Here is a 23,990-nt window from a genome sequence, read left to right as displayed (position 1 = left end):
GACAAATTATTTAGACTCGGAAATGTAACATTTTATTCTCTGACAAATTATTAAGACTCGGAAATTTAATATTTTATTCTCTGACAAATTATTTAGACTCGGAAATTTTATATTTTATTCTCTGACAAATTATTTAGACTCGGAAATGTAATATTTTATTCTTTGACAAATTATTTAGACTCGGAAATGTAATATTTTATTCTCTGACAAATTATTTAGACTCGGAAATTTAATGTTTTATTGTCTGACAAATTATTTAGACTCGGAAATTTAATATTTTATTCTCCTACAAATTATTTAGACTCGGAAATTTAATATTTTATTCTCTGACAAATTATTTAGACTCGGAAATTTAATATTTTTTTCTCTGACAAATTAGTAAGACTCGGAAATTTAATATTTTATTCTCTGACAAATTATTTAGACTCGGAAATTTTATATTTTATTCTCTGACAAATTATTTAGACTCGGAAATTTAATACTTTATTCTCTGACAAATTATTTAGACTCGGAAATTTAATATTTTATTCTCTGACAAATTAATTAGACTCGGAAATTTAATATTGTATTCTCTGACAAATTATTTAGACTCGGAAATTAAATATTTTATTCTCTGACAAATTATTCAGACTGTGAAATGTAACATTTTATTCTCTGACAAATTATTTACACTAGGAAATTAAATATTTTATTCTCTGACAAATTATTTAGACTCGGAAATGTAATATTTTATTCTCTGACAAATTATTTAGACTCGGAAATGTAACATTTTATTCTCTGACAAATTATTTAGACTCGGAAATTTAATGTTTTATTCTCTGACAAATTATTTAGACTCGGATATTTAATATTTTATTCTCTGACAAATTATTTAGACTCGGAAATTTAATATTTTATTCTCTGACAAATTATTTAGACTCGGAAATTAAATATTTTATTCTCTGACAAATTATTTAGACTCGGAGATTTACTATTTTATTCTCTGACAAATTATTTAGACTGGGAAATTTAATATTTTATTCTCTGACAAATTATTTAGACTCGGAAATTTAATATTTTATTCTCTGACAAATTATTTAGACTCGGAAATTTAATATTTTATTATCTGACAAATTATTTAGACTCGGAAATTTAATATGTTATTCTCTGACAAATTATTTAGACTCGGAAATGTAATGTTTTATTCACTGACAAATTATTTAGACTCGGAAATTTAATGTTTTATTGTCTGACAAATTAGTTAGACTCGAAAAGTATATATTTTATTCTCTGACAAATTATTTAGACTCGGAAATTACATATTTTATTCTCTGACAAATTATTTAGACTCGGAAATTTAATATTTTATTCTCTGACAAATTATTTAGACTCGGAAATTTAATGTTTTATTCTCTGACAAATTATTTAGACTCGGAAATTTTATATTGTATTCTCTGACAAATTATTAAGACTCGGAAATTTAATATTGTATTCTCTGACAGATTATATAGACTCGGAAATTAAATGTTTTATTCTCTGACAAATTATTTAGACTCGGAAATTTAATGTTTTATTCTCTGACAAATTATTTAGACTCGGAAATTTAATATTTTATTCTCTGACAAATTATTTAGACTCGGAAATTTAATGTTTTATTGTCTGACAAATTATTTAGACTCGGAAATGTAATATTTTATTCTCTGACAAATTATTTAGACTCGGAAATTTAATATTTTATTCTCTGACAAATTATTTAGACTCGGAAATTTAATATTTTTTTCTCTGACAAATTAGTTAGACTCGGAAATTTAATGTTTTATTCTCTGACAAATTATTTAGACTCGGAAATTTTATATTTTATTCTCTGACAAATTATTTAGACTCGGAAATTTTATATTTTATTCTCTGACAAATTATTTAGACTCGGAAATTTAATATTTTATTCTCTGACAAATTATTTAGACTCGGAAATTTAATATTGTATTCTCTGACAAATTATTTAGACTCGGAAATTAAATATTTTATTCTCTGACGAATTATTCAGACTCGGAAATGTAACATTTTATTCTCTGACAAATTATTTACACTCGGAAATTAAATATTTTATTCTCTGACAAATTATTTAGACTCGGAAATGTAAAATTTTATTCTCTGACAAATTATTTAGACTCGGAAATGTAACATTTTATTCTCTGATAAATTATTTAGACTCGGAAATTTAATGTTTTATTCTCTGACAAATTATTTAGACTTGGAAATGTAATATTTTTTCTCTGACAAATTATTTAGACTCGGAAATGTAATATTTTATTCTCTGACAAATTATTTAGACTCGGAAATGTAATATTTTATTCTCTGACAAATTATTTAGGCTCGGAAATTAATTATTTTATTCTCTGACAAATTATTTAGACTCGGAAATGTAACATTTTATTCTCTGACAAATTATTTAGACTCGGAAATTTAATATTTTATTCTCTGACAAATTATTTAGACTCGGAAATTTTATATTTTATTCTCTGACAAATTATTTAGACTCGGAAATGTAATATTTTATTCTTTGACAAATTATTTAGACTCGGAAATTTAATATTTTATTCTCTGACAAATTATTTAGACTCGGAAATTAAATATTTTTTTCTCTGACAAATTATTTAGACTCGGAAATTTAATATTTTATTCTCTGACAAATTATTTAGACTCGGAAATTTAATGTTTTATTCTCTGACAAATTATTTAGACTCGGAAATTTAATATTTTATTCTCTGACAAATTATTTAGACTCGGAAATTTAATATTTTATTCTCTGACAAATTATTTAGACTCGGAAATTAAATATTTTATTCTCTGACAAATTATTTAGACTCGGAGATTTAATATTTTATTCTCTGACAAATTATTTAGACTGGGAAATTTAATATTTTATTCTCTGACAAATTATTTAGACTCGGAAATTTAATATGTTATTCTCTGACAAATTATTTAGACTAGGAAATTTAATATTTTATTATCTGACAAATTATTTAGACTCGGAAATTTAATATTTTATTCTCTGACAAATTATTTAGACTCGGAAATGTAACATTGTATTGTCTGACAAATTATTTAGACTCGGAAATTTAATGTTTTATTGTCTGACAAATTATTTAGACTCGAAAAGTATATATTTTATTCTCTGACAAATTATTTAGACTCGGAAATTACATACTTTATTCTCTGACAAATTATTTAGACTCGGAAATTTAATATTTTATTCTCTGACAAATTATTTAGACTCGGAAATTTAATGTTTTATTCTCTGACAAATTATTTAGACTCGGAAATTTTATATTGTATTCTCTGACAAATTATTAAGACTCGGAAATTTAATATTGTATTCTCTGACAGATTATATAGACTCGGAAATTAAATGTTTCATTCTCTGACAAATTATTTAGACTCGGAAATTTAATATTTTATTCTCTGACAAATTATTTAGACTCGGAAATTTAATATTTTATTCTCTGACAAATTATTTAGACTCGGAAATGTAACATTTTATTGTCTGACAAATTATTTAGACTCGGAAATTTAATTTTTTATTCTCTGACAAATTATTTAGACTCGGAAATTTAATGTTTTATTCTCTGACAAATTATTTAGGCTCGAAAATTTAATTTTTTATACTCGGACAAATTATTTAGACTCGGAAATTTAATATTTTAGTCTCTGACAAATTATTTAGACCCGGAAATTTAATATTTTATTCTCTGACAAATTATTTAGACTCGGAAATTTAATGTTTTATTCTTTGACAAATTATTTAGGCTGGGAAATTTAATATTTTATTCTCTGACAAATTATTTAGACTCGGAAATTTAATATTTTATTCTCTGACAAATTATTTAGACTCGGAAATTTTATATTTTATTCTCTGACACATTATTTAGACTCGGAAATGTAATATTTTATTCTTTGACAAATTATTTAGACTCGGAAATTAAATATTTTATTGTCTGACAAATTATTTAGTCTCGGAAATTTAATATTTTATTCTCTGACAAATTATTTAGACTCGGAAATTTCATGTTTTATTCTCTGAAAAATTATTTAGACTCGGAAATTTTATATTTTATTCTCTGACAAATTATTTAGACTCGGAAATTTTATATTTTTTTCTTGGACAAATTAATTAGACTCGGAAATTTAATGTTTTATTCTCTGACAAATTATTTAGACTCGGAAATTTAATATTTTATTCTCTGACAAATTATTTAGACTCGGAAATTTAATATTTTATTCTCTGACAAATTATTTAGACTCGGAAATTTAATATTTTATTCTCTGACAAATTATTTAGACTCGGAAATTTAATATTTTATTCTCTGACAAATTATTTAGACTCGGAAATGTAATATTTTATTCTCTGACAAATTATTTAGGCTCGGAAATTTATTATTTTATTCTCTGACAAATTATTTAGACTCGGAAATGTAACATTTTATTCTCTGACAAATTATTTAGACTCGGAAATTTAATATTTTATTCTCTGACAAATTATTTAGACTAGGAAATTTTATATTTTATTCTCTGACAAATTATTTAGACTCGGAAATTTAATATTTTATTCTTTGACAAACTATTTAGACTCGGAAATTTAATATTTTATTCTCTGACAAATTATTTAGACTCGGAAATTAAATATTTTATTGTCTGACAAATTATTTAGACTCGGAAATTTAATATTTTATTCTCTGACAAATTATTTAGACTCGGAAATTAAATATTTTATTCTCTGACAAATTATTTAGACTCGGAAATTTAATGTTTTATTCTCTTACAAATTATTAAGACTCGAAAATTTAATTTTTTATACTCGGACAAAGTATTTAGACTCGGAAATTTAATATTTTATTCTCTGACAAATTATTTAGACCCGGAAATTTAATATTTTATTCCCTGACAAATTGTTTAGACTCGGAATTGTAACATTTTATTCTTTGACAAATTATTTAGACTCGGAAATTTCATATTTTATTGTCTGACAAATTATTTAGACTCGGAAATGTAATATTTTATTGTCTGACAAATTATTTAGACTCGAAATTGTAACATTTTATTCTTTGACAAATTATTTAGACTCGGAAATTTTATATTTTATTGTCTGACAAATTATTTGGACTCGGAAATGTAACATTTTTTTCTCTGACAAATTATTTAGACTCGGAAATTTAATATTTTATTCATGACAAATTATGTAGACTCGGAAATTTAATATTTTATTCTCTGACAAATTATTTAGACTCGGAAATTTAATGTTTTATTCTCTGACAAATTATTTAGACTCGGAAATTTAATGTTTTATTCTCTGACAAATTATTTAGACTCGGAAATTTAATATTTTATTCTCTTACAAATTATTTAGACTCGGAAATTTAATATTTTATTCTCTGACAAATTATTTAGACTCGGAAATTTAATATTTTATTCTCTGACAAATTATTTAGACTCGGAAATTTAATATTTTATTCTCTGACAAATTATTTAGACTCGGAAATTTAATATTTTATTCTCTGACAAATTATTTAGACTCGGAAATTTAATATTTTATTCTCTGACAAATTATTTAGACTCGGAAATTTACTATTTTATTCTCTGACAAATTATTTAGACTCGGAAATTTAATATTTTATTCTCTGACAAATTATTTAGACTCGGAAATTTAATATTTTATTCTCTGACAAATTATTTAGACTCAGAAATTTAATGTTTTATTCTCTGACAAATTATTTACACTCGGAAATTTAATATTTTTTTCTCTGACAAATTATTTAGACTCGGAAATTTAATATTTTATTCTCTGACAAATTATTTAGACTCGCAAATTTAATATTTTATTCTCTGACAAATTATGTAGACTCGGAAATTTAATATTTTATTCTCTGACAAATTATTTAGACTCGGAAATTTAATGTTTTATTCTCTGACAAATTATTTAGACTCGGAAATTTAATATTTTATTCTCTGACAAATTATTTAGACTCGGAAATTTAATATTTTATTCTCTGACAAATTATTTAGACTCGGAAATTTTATGTTTTATTCTCTGACAAATTATTTAGACTCGGAAATTTAATATTTTATTCTCTGACAAATTATTTAGACTCGGAAATTTCATGTTTTATTCTCTGACAAATTATTTAGACTCGGAAATTTTATATTTTATTCTCTGACAAATTATTTAAACTCGGAAATTTTATATTTTTTTCTCTGACAAATAAGTTAGACTCGGAAATTTAATGTTTTATTCTCTGACAAATTATTTAGACTCGGAAATTTAATATTTTATTCTCTGACAAATTATTTAGACTCGGAAATTTTATATTTTATTCTCTGACAAATTATTTAGACTCGGAAATTTAATATTTTATTCTCTGACAAATTATTTAGACTCGGAAATTTAATATTTTATTCTCTGAGAAATTATTTAGACTCGGAAATTAAATATTTTATTCTCTGAAAAATTATTTAGACTCGGAAATGTAACATTTTATTCTCTGACAAATTATTTACACTCGGAAATTAAATATTTTATTCTCTGACAAATTATTTAGACTCGGAAATTTAATATTTTATTCTCTGACAAATTATTTAGACTCGGAAATGTAACATTTTATTCTCTGACAAATTATTTAGACTCGGAAATTAAATATTTTATTCTCTGACAAATTATTTAGACTCGGAAATGTAATATTTTATTCTCTGACAAATTATTTAGACTCGGAAATGTAATATTTTATTCTCTGACAAATTATTTAGACTCGGAAATGTAATATTTTATTCTCTGACCAATTATTTAGGCTCGGAAATTTAATATTTTATTCTCTGACAAATTATTTAGACTCGGAAATGTAACATTTTATTCTCTGACAAATTATTTAGACTCGGAAATTTAATATTTTATTCTCTGACAAATTATTTAGACTCGGAAATGTAATATTTTATTCTTTGACAAATTATTTAGACTCGGAAATTTAATATTTTATTCTCTGACAAATTATTTAGACTCGGAAATTTAATATTTTATTGTCTGACAAATTATTTAGACTCGGAAATTTAATATTTTATTCTCTGACAAATTATTTAGACTCGGAAATTTAATGTTTTATTCTCTGACAAATTATTTAGACTCGGAAATTTAATGTTTTATTCTCTGACAAATTATTTAGACTCGAAAATTTAATTTTTTATACTCGGACAAATTATTTAGACTCGGAAATTTAATATTTTATTCTCTGACAAATTATTTAGACCCGGAAATTTAATATTTTATTCTCTGACAAATTATTTAGACTCGGAATTGTAACATTTTATTCTTTGACAAATTATTTAGACTCGGAAATTTAATATTTTATTGTCTGACTAATTATTTAGACTCGGAAATTAAATATTTTATTCTCTGACAAATTATTTAGACTCGAAAATTTAATGTTTTATTCTCTGACAAATTATTAAGACTCGAAAATTTAATTTTTTATACTCGGACAAATTATTTAGACTCGGAAATTTAATATTTTATTCTCTGACAAATTATTTAGACCCGGAAATTTAATATTTTATTCTCTGACAAATTGTTTAGACTCGGAATTGTAACATTTTATTCTTTGACAAATTATTTAGACTCGGAAATTTCATATTTTATTGTCTGACAAATAATTTAGACTCGGAAATGTAATATTTTATTGTCTGACAAATTATTTAGACTCGAAATTGTAACATTTTTTTCTTTGACAAATTATTTAGACTCGGAAATTTTATATTTTATTGTCTGACAAATTATTTAGACTCGGAAATGTAACATTTTATTCTCTGACAAATTATTTAGACTCGGAAATGTAATATTTTATTCTCTGACAAATTATGTAGACTCGGAAATTTCATATTTTGTTCTCTGACAAATTATTTAGACTCGGAAATTTAATGTTTTATTTTCTTACAAATTATTTAGACTCGGAAATTTAATATTTTATTCTCTTACAAATTATTTAGACTCGGAAATTTAATATTTTATTCTCTGACAAATTATTTAGACTCGGAAATTTAATATTTTATTCTCTGACAAATTATTTAGACTCGGAAATGTAACATTTTATTCTCTGACAAATTATTTAGACTCGGAAATTTAATATTTTATTCTCTGACAAATTATTTAGACTCGGAAATTTAATATTTTATTCTCTGACAAATTATTTAGACTCGGAAATTTACTATTTTATTCTCTGACAAATTATTTAGACTCGGAAATTTAATATTTTATTGTCTGACAAATTATTTAGACTCGGAAATTTAATATTTTATTCTCTGACAAATTATTTAGACTCAGAAATTTAATGTTTTATTCTCTGACAAATTATTTACACTCGGAAATTTAATATTTTATTCTCTGACAAATTATTTAGACTCGGAAATTTAATATTTTATTCTCTGACAAATTATTTAGACTCGCAAATTTTATATTTTATTCTCTGACAAATTATGTAGACTCGGAAATTTAATATTTTATTCTCTGACAAATTATTTAGACTCGGAAATTTAATGTTTTATTCTCTGACAAATTATTTAGACTCGGAAATTTAATATTTTATTCTCTGACAAATTATTTAGACTCGGAAATTTAATATTTTATTCTCTGACAAATTATTTAGACTCGGAAATTTTATGTTTTATTCTCTGACAAATTATTCAGACTCGGAAATTTAATATTTTATTCTCTGACAAATTATTTAGACTCGGAAATTTCATGTTTTATTCTCTGACAAATTATTTAGACTCGGAAATTTTATATTTTATTCTCTGAAAAATTATTTAGACTCGGAAATGTAACATTTTATTCTCTGACAAATTATTTACACTCGGAAATTAAATATTTTATTCTCTGACAAATTATTTAGACTCGGAAATTTAATATTTTATTCTCTGACAAATTATTTAGACTCGGAAATGTAACATTTTATTCTCTGACAAATTATTTAGACTCGGAAATTAAATATTTTATTCTCTGACAAATTATTTAGACTCGGAAATGTAATATTTTATTCTCTGACAAATTATTTAGACTCGGAAATGTAATATTTTATTCTCTGACAAATTATTTAGACTCGGAAATGTAATATTTTATTCTCTGACCAATTATTTAGGCTCGGAAATTTAATATTTTATTCTCTGACAAATTATTTAGACTCGGAAATGTAACATTTTATTCTCTGACAAATTATTTAGACTCGGAAATTTTATATTTTATTCTCTGACAAATTATTTAGACTCGGAAATGTAATATTTTATTCTTTGACAAATTATTTAGACTCGGAAATTTAATATTTTATTCTCTGACAAATTATTTAGACTCGGAAATTTAATATTTTATTGTCTGACAAATTATTTAGACTCGGAAATTTAATATTTTATTCTCTGACAAATTATTTAGACTCGGAAATTAAATATTTTATTCTCTGACAAATTATTTAGACTCGAAAATTTAATGTTTTATTCTCTGACAAATTATTAAGACTCGAAAATTTAATTTTTTATACTCGGACAAATTATTTAGACTCGGAAATTTAATATTTTATTCTCTGACAAATTATTTAGACCCGGAAATTTAATATTTTATTCTCTGACAAATTGTTTAGACTCGGAATTGTAACATTTTATTCTTTGACAAATTATTTAGACTCGGAAATTTCATATTTTATTGTCTGACAAATTATTTAGACTCAGAAATGTAATATTTTATTGTCTGACAAATTATTTAGACTCGAAATTGTAACATTTTATTCTTTGACAAATTATTTAGACTCGGAAATTTTATATTTTATTGTCTGACAAATTATTTAGACTCGGAAATGTAACATTTTATTCTCTGACAAATTATTTAGACTCGGAAATTTAATATTTTATTCTCTGACAAATTATGTAGACTCGGAAATTTCATATTTTGTTCTCTGACAAATTATTTAGACTCGGAAATTTAATGTTTTATTTTCTTACAAATTATTTAGACTCGGAAATTAAATATTTTATTCTCTGACAAATTATTTAGACTCGGAAATGTAACATTTTATTCTCTGACAAATTATTTAGACTCGGAAATTAAATATTTTATTCTCTGACAAATTATTTAGACTCGGAAATTTAATATTTTGTTCTCTGACCAATTATTTAGACTCGGAAATGTAACATTTTATTCTCTGACAAATTATTTAGACTCGGAAATTTAATATTTTATTCTCTGACAAATTATTTAGACTCGGAAATGTAATATTTTATTCTCTGACAAATTATTTAGACTCGGAAATTTAATATTTTATTCTCTGACAAATTATTTAAACTCGGAAATGTAATATTTTATTCTCTGACAAATTATTTAGACTCGGAAAATTAATATTTTATTTTCTGACAAATTATTTAGACTCGGAAATGTAACATTTTATTCTCTGACAAATTATTTAGACTCGGAAATTTAATATTTTATTCTCTGACAAATTATTTAGACTCGGAAATTTAATATTTTATTCTCTGACAAATTATTTAGACTCGGAAATGTAATATTTTATTCTTTGACAAATTATTTAGACTCGGAAATTTAATATTTTATTCTCTGACAAATTATTTAGACTCGGAAATTAAATATTTTATTCTCTGACAAATTATTTAGACTCGCAAATTTAATATTTTATTCTCTGACAAATTATTTAGACTCGGAGATTTAATATTTTATTCTCTGACAAATTATTTAGACTCGGAAATTTAATGTTTTATTCTCTGACAAATTATTTAGACTCGGAAATTTAATATTTTATTCTCTGACAAATTATTTAGACTCGGAAATTTAATATTTTATTCTCTGACAAATTATTTAGACTCGGAAATTTTATGTTTTATTCTCTGACAAATTATTTAGACTCGGAAATTAAATATTTTATTCTCTGACAAATTATTTAGACTCGGAAATTTAATATTTTATTCTCTGACAAATTATTTAGACTCGGAAATTTAATATTTTATTCTCTAACAAATTATTTAGACTCGGAAATTTACTATTTTATTCTCTGACAAATTATTTAGACTCGGAAATTTAATATTTTATTCTCTTACAAATTATTTAGACTCGGAAATGTAATATTTTATTCTCTGACAAATTATTTAGACTCGGAAATTTAATGTTTTATTCTCTGACAAATTATTTAGACTCGGAAATTTAATATTTTATTATCTGACAAATGATTTAGACTCGGAAATTTAATATTTTATTCTCTGACAAATTATTTAGACTCGGAAATTTAATATTTTATTCTCTGACAAATTATTTAGACTCGGAAATTTAATATTTTATTCTCTGACAAATTATTTAGACTCGGAAATTTCATATTTTGTTCTCTGACAAATTATTTAGACTCGGAAATTTAATATTTTATTCTCTTACAAATTATTTAGACTCGGAAATTAAATATTTTATTCTCTGACAAATTATTTAGACTCGGAAATGTAACATTTTATTCTCTGACAAATTATTTAGACTCGGAAATTAAATATTTTATTCTCTGACAAATTATTTAGACTCGGAAATTTAATATTTTATTCTCTGACCAATTATTTAGACTCGGAAATGTAACATTTTATTCTCTGACAAATTATTTAGACTCGGAAATTAAATATTTTATTCTCTGACAAATTATTTAGACTCGGAAATGTAATATTTTATTCTCTGACAAATTATTTAGACTCGGAAATTTAATATTTTATTCTCTGACAAATTATTTAAACTCGGAAATGTAATATTTTATTCTCTGACAAATTATTTAGACTCGGAAATTTTATATTTTATTCTCTGACAAATTATTTAGACTCGGAAATGTAACATTGTATTCTCTGACAAATTATTTAGACTCGGAAATGTAATATTTTATTCTCTGACAAATTATTTAGACTCGGAAATTTAATATTTTATTCTCTGACAAATTATTTAGACTCGGAAATGTAATATTTTATTCTTTGACAAATTATTTAGACTCGGAAATTTAATATTTTATTCTCTGACAAATTATTTAGACTCGGAAATTAAATATTTTGTTCTCTGACAAATTATTTAGACTCGGAAATTTAATATTTTATTCTCTGACAAATTATTTAGACTCGGAGATTTAATATTTTATTCTCTGACAAATTATTTAGACTCGGAAATTTAATATTTTATTCTCTGACAAATTATTTAGACTCGGAAATTTAATATTTTATTCTCTGACAAATTATTTAGACTCGGAAAGTAAATATTTTATTCTCTGACAAATTATTTAGACTCGGAAATTTAATATTTTATTCTCTGACAAATTATTTAGACTCGGAAATGTAACATTTTATTCTCTGACAAATTATTTAGACTCGGAAATTTAATATTTTATTCTCTGACAAATTATTTAGACTCGGAAATTTAATATTTTATTCTCTGACAAATTATTTAGACTCGGAAATTTAATGTTTTATTCTCTGACAAATTATTAAGACTCGAAAATTTAATTTTTTATACTCAGACAAAGTATTTAGACTCGGAAATTTAATATTTTATTCTCTGACAAATTATTTAGACCCGGAAATTTAATATTTTATTCTCTGACAAATTATTTAGACTCGGAATTGTAACATTTTATTCTTTGACAAATTATTTAGACTCGGAAATTTCATATTTTATTGTCTGACAAATTATTTAGACTCGGAAATGTAATATTTTATTGTCTGACAAATTATTTAGACTCGAAATTGTAACATTTTATTCTTTGAAAAATTATTAAGACTCGGAAATTTTATATTTTATTGTCTGACAAATTATTTAGACTCGGAAATGTAACATTTTATTCTCTGACAAATTATTTAGATTTGGAAATTTAATATTTTATTCTCTGACAAATTATGTAGACTCGGAGATTTAATATTTTATTCTCTGACAAATTATTTAGACTCGGAAATTTAATGTTTTATTCTCTGACAAATTATTTAGACTCGGAAATTTTATATTTTATTCTCTGACAAATTATTTAGACTCGGAAATTTAATATGTTATTCTCTGACAAATTATGTAGACTCGGAAATTTTATATTTTATTCTCTGACAAATTATTTAGACTCGGAAATTTAATGTTTTATTCTCTGACAAATTATTTAGACTCGGAAATTTAATATTTTATTCTCTTACAAATTATTTAGACTCGGAAATTTAATATTTTATTCTCTGACAAATTATTTAGACTCGGAAATTTAATATTTTATTCTCTGACAAATTATTTAGACTCGGAAATTTAATATTTTATTCTCTGACAAATTATTTAGACTCGGAAATTTAATATTTTATTCTCTGACAAATTATTTAGACTCGGAAATGTAATATTTTATTCTCTGACAAATTATTTAGACTCGGAAATTTAATATTTTATTCTCTGACAAATTATTTAGACTCGAAAATTTAATATTTTATTGTCTGACAAATTATTTAGACTCGGAAATTTAATATTTTATTCTCTGACAAATTATTTAGACTCAGAAATTTAATGTTTTATTCTCTGACAAATTATTTACACTCGGAAATTTAATATTTTATTCTCTGACAAATTATTTAGACTCGGAAATTTAATATTTTATTCTCTGACAAATTATTTAGACTCGCAAATTTAATATTTTATTCTCTGACAAATTATGTAGACTCGGAAATTTAATATTTTATTCTCTGACAAATTATTTAGACTCGGAAATTTAATGTTTTATTCTCTGACAAATTATTTAGACTCGGAAATTTAATATTTTATTCTCTGACAAATTATTTAGACTCGGAAATTTAATATTTTATTCTCTGACAAATTATTTAGACTCGGAAATTTTATGTTTTATTCTCTGACAAATTATTTAGACTCGGAAATTTAATATTTTATTCTCTGACAAATTATTTAGACTCGGAAATTTAATATTTTATTCTCTGACAAATTATTTAGACTCGGAAATTTAATGTTTTATTGTCTGAAAAATTATTTAGACTCGGAAATTTAATATTTTATTCTCTGACAAATTATTTAGACTCGGAAATTTAATATTTTATTCTCTGACAAATTATTTAGACTCGGAAATGTAATATTTTATTCTCTGACAAATTATTTAGACTCGGAAATTTAATGTTTTATTTTCTGACAAATTATTTAGACTCGGAAATTTAATATTTTATTCTCTGACAAATGATTTAGACTCGGAAATTTAATATTTTATTCTCTGACAAATTATTTAGACTCGGAAATTAAATATTTTATTCTCTGACAAATTATTTAGACTCGGAAATTTTATATTTTATTCTCTGACAAATTATTTAGACTCGGAAATTTCATATTTTGTTCTCTGACAAATTATTTAGACTCGGAAATTTAATATTTTATTCTCTTACAAATTATTTAGACTCGGAAATTAAATATTTTATTCTCTGACAAATTATTTAGACTCGGAAATGTAACATTTTATTCTCTGACAAATTATTTAGACTCGGAAATTTAATATTTTATTCTCTGACAAATTATTTAGACTCGGAAATTTAATATTTTATTCTCTGACCAATTATTTAGACTCGGAAATGTAACATTTTATTCTCTGACAAATTATTTAGACTCGGAAATTAAATATTTTATTCTCTGACAAATTATTTAGACTCGGAAATGTAATATTTTATTCTCTGACAAATTATTTAGACTCGGAAATTTAATATTTTATTCTCTGACAAATTATTTAAACTCGGAAATGTAATATTTTATTCTCTGACAAATTATTTAGACTCGGAAATTTAATATTTTATTCTCTGACAAATTATTTAGACTCGGAAATGTAACATTTTATTCTCTGACAAATTATTTAGACTCGGAAATTTAATATTTTATTCTCTGACAAATTATTTAGACTCGGAAATTTAATATTTTATTCTCTGACAAATTATTTAGACTCGGAAATGTAATATTTTATTCTTTGACAAATTATTTAGACTCGGAAATTTAATATTTTATTCTCTGACAAATTATTTAGACTCGGAAATTAAATATTTTGTTCTCTGACAAATTATTTAGACTCGGAAATTTAATATTTTATTCTCTGACAAATTATTTAGACTCGGAGATTTAATATTTTATTCTCTGACAAATTATTTAGACTCGGAAATTTAATATTTTATTGTCTGACAAATTATTTAGACTCGGAAATTTAATATTTTATTCTCTGACAAATTATTTAGACTCGGAAAGTAAATATTTTATTCTCTGACAAATTATTTAGACTCGGAAATTTAATATTTTATTCTCTGACAAATTATTTAGACTCGGAAATTTAATGTTTTATTCTCTGACAAATTATTTAGACTCGGAAATTTAATATTTTATTCTCTGACAAATTATTTAGACTCGGAAATTTAATATTTTATTCTCTGACAAATTATTTAGACTCGGAAATTTAATATTTTATTCTCTGACAAATTATTTAGACTCGGAAATTTAATGTTTTATTCTCTGACAAATTATTTAGACTCGGAAATTTAATATTTTATTCTCTGACAAATTATTTAGACTCGGAAATTTAATATTTTATTCTCTGACAGATTATTTAGACTCGGAAATTTAATGTTTTATTCTCTGACAAATTATTTAGACTCGGAAATTTAATATTTTATTCTCTGACAAATTATTTAGACTCTGAAATTTAATATTTTATTCTCTGACAAATTATTTAGACTCGGAAATTTAATGTTTTATTGTCTGAAAAATTATTTAGACTCGGAAATTTAATATTTTATTCTCTGACAAATTATTTAGACTCGGAAATTTAATATTTTATTCTCTGACAAATTATTTAGACTCGGAAATTTAATATTTTATTCTCTGACAAATTATTTAGACTCGGAAATTTAATGTTATTCGTGTTTATAGCTCCAATTATAAGTTTGTCTCTAGGACCGTCGAATTTAAGTGCTACTTTTTTATATTTTTTTCAAATATCTTTTCCGATTATTAAATCAATGAAAAGGTTTTCAATGATTTCAATTGTTATTCCAGAATGGGTTTTATCTTTCAGTATTAAATCCACGACAGCCTCGCCAGTTATTTTAGCATGTTGATCGGAAGCAGCCAGAGCTATAGTTTTGTTTTTAGGTATTGTGAAGAGTTTAAGTTTTTTAGCAGTATTTTCATTGATGAATGTTTTTACACTGCCGGAGTCCACCATAGCGTTCACGAAGTGCCCGTTAATTTGGCATTGAGTGAATGTGACATCTTTGGAGTTAGTTCCTAGTCAGGATAGAGAAGGTGAGGGGTAGTCAGAGTCGTCATAAAGAACAGCAGTATGAGTGTTAGAAATAGAAGATTTACACACTTTAGCCCAATGACCATTTTTTTGCATTTTTTACATTCGGCGTTTCGTGCAGGACATAAATATCGAGGATGACGTGATTTTCCACAGAAAAAACAAACCCCTTTTGGATGCATATTTTCTTTAGTCACAGCTATACGATTGTAGCCCGAAGGATTATTTGTAGCTGCTACAGTAAAGTTATTTGCGTAGCTTATCGAATGCTTTTCTGCTTGTTCAAGAGATCTGGCCGTGGCATATGTGTCTTGTAAAGTCAGGATGGGTTTTTCTAACAGTCGTTGTCGGATGGACGAAGAAGAAATTCCGCCGATGAAAGCTTCCCGGATGTATTGATTTTTGTTTTCTTCAGCAGAAACCGCTTCGAAGTTACATGTTTTGGCAAGCATTTCCAATTGTAGTATGAAGGCATCTATATTTTGTGTTGTTTGTTGCTTCGTCGTCATCAATCGATATCTATTATAAACAATATTTTCAGGTTTTAAATAAGCGGCGTCCAATGTTCTTAATGCACTATCGTAGTCGGTTTTATCGCTTATTAAATCGAAAACAGAGGCTGAAATACAATTGATCAAGGCAAAGAAATTATCTGAAGTGTTTTCGATTAATCCGTTATTATGTGAGCGGATATAATTCTGGAGGGTTAATTTCCAATGCCTATAGGATTTTTCGGAATTAGGGCATGTAGGTTCCACCTCGAATCTGTCGGGACGTAAGATTCGATCCATTATTATTTTTTTTTTTTTTTACAGTTAATAAAATTGAAGTGAATAGTATCAGTAAGTAAAGAATAGCCTTTTAGAAAGGTACCGTTGAGTTTTTCAATCTGTCCATTACAGAGGAATCTGAAAATAACTCTAGTTTGGAACTAACTAATGAATCTGCTGCTGTTTCCAGAAATAATCAGGCGACTCACTTCGCCAGATGCCAATTCTGTGGACGAGAAAATCATTCTCGAAATATTTGCCCAGCTCGGAATGCTGACTGCCTTAAATGCGGAAAGAGGGGCCACTTCTCTAAAGTCTGCCGATCTAAAATAAAACAAACAACTTATAATACCAGGACTAGTTCTGCATATATTGCCCTCACTACGTCATCCCAATGCACTCCATGCACACAATATTCTGTAGTAAATGCAACAATTAATAGTACCTGTTTGAAAGCTATGGTAGACATAACTTTATACGAATGAACATCGTGAGATCACTCGACCTTAGTATATTACCTTCTAATGATACGGTAAGCATGGCTTCCTCGAATCTCACGAGCAAACCCTTAGGACACTGTGTTGCGTCCATCGCTGTTAATGGACAAATTTACACTAATATGCGTCTATCTATCCTTCCCAACTTGTGTGCTCCAATTATACTAGGACAAGAGTTCATGCAATTGCATAACCGGGTGGAATTCCGTTATAAATTTGTAACGTCACTCAGATGAAAATCGAGCCACCGTCTCTTTTTGCTAATTTAGCAAAGAATTGTAAGCCCATCGCAACAAAAAGCAGAAACTACTCAGCATCGGACTGCGAATTTATCCGGAATGAGATACAAAAATTATTAAAAGAAGGTATCATAATCAAATCGAATTCCCCATGGAGAGCCCAAGTACTAGTAACTAGAAATGAAAGACATAAGCGTCGCATGGTCGTTGACTATTCTGCAACTATAAATCGGTTTACACTTTTGGATGCTTTTCCGCTTCCCAAAATTTCGGATATCATACGCCAACTATCACAGTACAAAATTTTCAATAAGTTGGACCTGAAGTCTGCATATTATCAATGCCCTATACGTAGAGACGAGAGAATTTACACAGCATTTGAAGCTGACGGAGGACTATACGAGTTTTCTAGGTTACCTTTTGAGCTAACGAACTCAGTAGCTGTGTTTCAACGTATTATGCATAATCTGATTCAAGAACTCCAAGGTACATTTGCCTACATTGATGACATTGTCATCGGAGGAAAAACTAATAAAGAATTAAACGAAAATATGGAAGCTTTTAGAAAGGTTATCAACCGTCTTAACTTGCAACTAAACCCTGTAAAATGTGAATATGGTATAACCAAACTAAAGTTTCTAGGGCACTTATTGGAAAATGGAACAATCAGTCCTGATCCAGACATACTTACACCACTAAAAGAAGTACCGATTCCGAACTGCAGTAAGTCACTCAGACGGGCTCTAGGTCTCTTCTCATACTATTCACCATGGATAGAGAATTTCTCAGATCGGATTTCACCTTTATTAAACATTACGTCCTTTCCTATCACTGAGAAACTCAAAAATCAATTTCAAGCCATGAAAGATGAAATTTGCAAGGCTTCGGTTGCAGCCATTGAGGATGAACTTCCTTTTACGATAGAAACTGATGCATCAGCGACAGCATTAGCAGCCTGCCTTTCGCAGACTAGACGTCCAGTAGCATATTTTTCCAGAACCCTAACGTAGTCAGAGCGTCGACATTCAGCAGTGGAACGTGAATCGGCAGCCATTGTAGAATCTGTGCGTAAATGGCGTGACCTCTTACTCGGTCGACATTTTACCATTATTACTGACCAACAGGCTGCATCATTTATGTTCAACACGCAGACACCAAATCGTATTAAAAACGATAAGCTGCTTCGGTGGAGACTTGAACTTTCAAACTATTCTTATGAGATAGTATATAGACCAGGTTCTCTTAATAACTCTGCAGATACCCTTTCTCGATCATGCTCTGCTTCGCACTCATTATCACTAAAGGACCTGCACGCAGCACTTTATCATCCTGGAGTAGCGAGACTCTATCATTTTGTGAGGCAGAAGAATCTACCATTCTCCATGGAAGATGCTAAGCGCACCTGCGCTGAATGTCAAATATGTGCTGAACTAAAACGAAGGTTCTTCAAACCTCCATCAGGTCGATTAATCCATTCCCGATCCCCCTTTGAACGTCTTTCAATAGATTTCATGGGACCGAAACCATCTATGAATAATCTCAAATACCTACTCGTGATTGTAGATGAATATTCACGCTATCCTTTTGTCTATCCATGTCAGGACATATCAACAAAAACTGTTATAAATTGTCTCCAGAATTTATTTACCTTTTTTGGCTGCCCAGATTCCATCCATAGTGATCGAGGAAGTAAGTTTATTTCATGTGAACTAAAAGAGTTTCTCTGGCAACATGGAGTTGTGATTACTCACTCAACTCCATACCATCCAATCGGCAATGGACAATGCGAGAGAGTAAATGGCACAATCTGGAAAACGATCAAACTTGCACTCAAAACCAGGCAATTGAACGAACGTCACTGGCATGAAGTACTCGACATAGCTTTGCACTCTATTCGATCGCTACTTTGTACAGCAACTAACTCAACCCCACACGAGAGAATGTTTAACTTTTCCAGAAGGTCGGGCACCGGATATACCTTACCCGAGTGGCTGCAAGGAGGAACGGCCCTCCTTAGGAAGTTTGTCCGCCAACACAAGTCAGATCCCCTAGTGGAACCAGTAGATATAATATCTGCAACTCCCAACTTTGCCAGAATTCGTTTCCCTGACGGCCATCAGTCAACAGTCTCAACAGAAGACCTAGCCCCCACTCCTGTCACTGACCCCTCCTCTACAAACTTGGAATCTCCTGTCTCCCCTGATCATGGTACATCACCAGATTCTACTACCCCATCAAACATCCGCGAACCAGAGTTGATTGATCAACAGGAAACCCCAAAGAATAATACCTCACCAAATGGAGAGTCTTTCTCTTCAGTCGACAAAACAAAGTGTTTAGAAATAGAAGAGCAGCAGCAACAGTCTGACTCGAAGAAGGGCGTTTTCAAATTTCTTCCAGAAGCTACAAAAAGGGGAAGGAAGATCACCTGCAACCCGAAATATAAATAAAATGTGGTGGTGAGTGTTGTGAGTTTAGAGCGCTAGTGCGCATGCGCACCAGATGTTTACAAATAGAACGAAATTGGCGCCTTTTCCCAGCTTAGTCGTTCGTTACCGACAATGTTGTTGTACCTGCGGAATTTTATGTTGAATAAAACCTTTCTAATATCTTAAAAGGTCTTTATTTTTCATTACACATATATATGTAATATATACAATATATATGTAATGTATATAATAGATATGTAATATATATAATAGATATGCAATATGTAGCGTCTACCCCGGAACTAAAATTTGACAGAGACTTTTGAATTGTCACCGTTTCCGGAGAGCTCTAAAAAAGAGGACAAAAAAAAACGTGGCGCCAAATTCCAGTGCCCTCTCTTCCTCTTTCGCTTGCTGACCCTTGAGGAGTTAACACGCGCTACTGCTGTGTCTGTCACATGTGCGCGACATGCGCTATGCCAGTTCTCATAATGAAACCAAAAAAACATTCTTCTTACCTTTCCACGCCACTTTTCACTCGAACGGCTATCCCAAAGAAAAATATTTAATTTATCTTTTCTTTTCGACTTTACGCCAAAAAAGAGAACATTTACCCAGTCAGTAAAGATTTCTTTCTTTTCTACGGACACAAAAGAAACCACATGAGTGTGATACACAAAAGGGTAAATATAATTACATTTTTTTTAATAAGCCAAGTCTGACTATTTATTTTCATTAATTTTTCTGAATATTTGTTTTTTTATTAATGTTTATGAAAAATTATTTTTAAGGAGCTGTTCGTCGTTTTGCCCGGCGAGCAGCTCACTTCACTGGTGACCCCTTTTCGTCAGACTTTGGTAGAACATGCAAGGAGCTGGACATTCCCAATTCGGCAGTTTAAAGACTTTCAAACTAAGTTTTTCTCAACCCAGGCCAGGGCGGCAAACCAACCATGGATAGTGATACCATGTCGGCGACAATTGCAATACAGGCCGTTCTTAAAATTCTGCCTTTCTGGACACACGACCCGACATTGTGGTTCGCCCACGTGGAAGCTCAGTTTTTCACTCAGCGAGTTCACAGCGAATTAACTAAGCTAAACCACGTGGTGGCCGCACTCACGGACGAAGTGATGGCTGAAGTCCGCGACTTGATAATGGCACCCCCAGGATCTATTTCTTATGACACTTTTAAGTCGGAGTTAATCAGAAGAACAACCGACTCCCAACAAAAGTGTCTCCAGCAACTGCTGATCGAGGAGGAACTCGGCGACCGAAAACCATCCCAATTACAGATGAAACAATTAATGCGCGAAAGCGTTCTACAGCCGGACATCCTCAAACAATTATTCCTTAGTAGGCTGCCGTCCAGTATTCAGATGATACTAGCGTCTTCCAAAGACACAACCTTGCTCGAGGAATTGGCGGAGTTGGCAGACAAAATCATGGAGGTAACGGTTTCAGTAGCCCCGGTGCACCTCCACATATATCCGCGAAGAACTGGAGAGACAAGCCCAGCTAATCCAAAACCTGAGTGACCAGATTCGTGATATGGAGCTCAGACCAAGCAGATACCCGCGTCCGAGCGGACAGAACCGTTCTCGACCACGAGGTAACAGTCGAAATGGTGACAGGCTGTATCGATTCCATGCGCGTTACGGCGAAAAGGCTTTCCGATGCCGCAGGCCTTGCTCTTTCATGAAGAACGATAAGCAAGCGGGAAACGGCCAGGCCAGGTGGTAGGGGCGACCGATACCCCCGGCAGAAACCACATTTGTCGCACCCTTTACGTCACAGACAAGAACACTGGTACACGATTCCTCGTTGATACCAGTGCAGAAATCAGCATAGTCCCCAAGGAACTGTTGAAAGAGAAACGTACCCCGTTGACTTTCTGTCTACAAGCTGTGAATCACTCATCTATTCCGACTTTCGGAGAAAAGTCGTTAACATTAGACCTGGGATTCCGACGCACCTTCCAATGGATTTTTACTATCGCGAAGCTGCCCATTCCAATTTTAGGAGCGGATTTCTTGCATCATTTTGGCATACTTGTGGACGTCAAACGCGGCAAATTAATCGACAATAGCACTGGACTTACCGTGCAAGGGAAGATTAATAGAAAGATGACGATAAGCCCGGTCATATTGAAGGATGCTACGGTTTCCCTAATATAACTCGTCCTGTTTTTAGCAACGACAGGGTTACACACGATGTTACCCACCACATCCAGACCAGAGGACCTCCTGTGAGCACCCGCCCGCGCAGACTCAAACCTGACCGCCTGAAAGTCGCCAAGCAAGAATTTCAGCACATGTTGGATTTGGGTATTATTCGACCCTCCGACAGTAATTGGTCATCGCCACTCCACATGGTGCCGAAAAAGTCAGCAGGCGACTGGCGCCCTTGCGGGGATTATCGAGCACTGAACAGTCACACGGCTCCAGATAAGTACCCCATTCCTCACCTCCAGGATTTTTTTAACTCTCTCCATGGTAAATCGATATTCTCCAAAATCGATCTCGTCCGTGCGTACAATCAGATTCCTGTGGACCCTGTAGATATCCCCAAAACTGCTATAACTACCCCATTCGGACTCTTCGAATTTCTACGAATGCTCTTTGGACTGAGAAATGCTGGCCAGTCCTTCCAGCGATTTATAGACGCAGTCTTACGTGGATTACCATTCGTTTACGCATACATTGATGATCTACTCGTAGCGAGTTCATCCGAAAGCGAACACGTGCAGCATCTAAAGCAACTGTTCCACAGATTGTCGGAATACAGTGTTATCATCAACCCCAGCAAGTTTGAGTTTGGAGTCTCTTCGCTTTCCTTCCTGGGACATTTAATTGATTCGGAGGGTATCCGCCCTCTCCCGGAAAAAGTCCAATCCATTGTTGATTACCCACTTCCCTTCGTAAACTTCGTGAATTCCTCGGGTTGATAAATTTTTAGAGGCGTTTCGTTCCTCACTGTGCCGAAATCGCACAGCCCTTAACGGATGTACTCAGGAACAAAAAAAAAAGAAAATGAGACAATCACTTTGAACGGAACGGAATTACACTCCTTCAACAAAGTAAAAGAAGCGTTAATCGCTGCTACTATGTTGGTTTTTCCCCACCCACACGCTCCCCTATCCCTGTCAGTAGATGCATCTGATGTGGGCATTGGAGGGGTATTACAGCAGTCTGGAGACAACACGTGGCAACCACTATCTTTTTTCTCCAGGCGACATCAGAATGCTGAGACCAAATATAGTACCTTTGGCAGAGAACTTTTAGCCGCTTATTGTGCAGTCAAGCATCTTCGCTACATGTTAGAGGGATTCGACTTCACTCTTTTTACGGACCATAAACCGCTATCGCACGCCTTGCTCGCCAAACACAGCAAGCATTCACCCAGAGAAGCTCGTCATTTAGACTACATTATCGTTATACATTATAGACGACACATTATCGGGCATGCACATTGATGCCATTCAGCCTACTGATAGTATCGATCTTAAACAGATCGCCGTCGACCAAAGAAATGATGAGGAGTTGAATAACTTGCTACATTCTGAAAGCCTATCGTTCAAACAGGTTCCCATACCCTTTTCTAGCGAAGTGATTTGGTGTGATATCTCAACCGGACATGAGCGCCCTTATGTTCCTCCCAAACATAGGCGAGCTGTTTTCTCTCAGCTGCACAGCCTATCACATCCTGGCATCTACACAGAAGTTGGTGAC

At 29.5% G+C, this 23,990-nt stretch overlaps 2 protein-coding genes across 3 annotated transcripts in view; both read left to right on the top strand.

Annotated features, from left to right (window-relative positions):
* Positions 1-23,990, top strand: part of LOC145248787 (kin of IRRE-like protein 1) — a 2,909,730-nt gene that overhangs the window by 1,774,815 nt on the left and 1,110,925 nt on the right. The gene's annotated exons all lie outside the window — the stretch shown is intronic.
* LOC145248635 (uncharacterized) lies at positions 21,213-21,797 on the top strand. The gene has a single exon (XM_080110311.1). It carries the CDS (start codon positions 21,213-21,215, stop codon positions 21,795-21,797), a length of 585 nt encoding a protein of 194 aa, XP_079966437.1.

Source organism: Euprymna scolopes, chromosome 27 (genome assembly GCF_053919585.1).
Source record: "Euprymna scolopes isolate OS-2025 chromosome 27, ASM5391958v1, whole genome shotgun sequence".
NCBI lineage: Eukaryota > Metazoa > Mollusca > Cephalopoda > Sepiida > Sepiolidae > Euprymna > Euprymna scolopes.
Note: the sequence above shows the minus strand (reverse complement) of the source record. Positions and strands in the feature narration are given on the sequence as shown.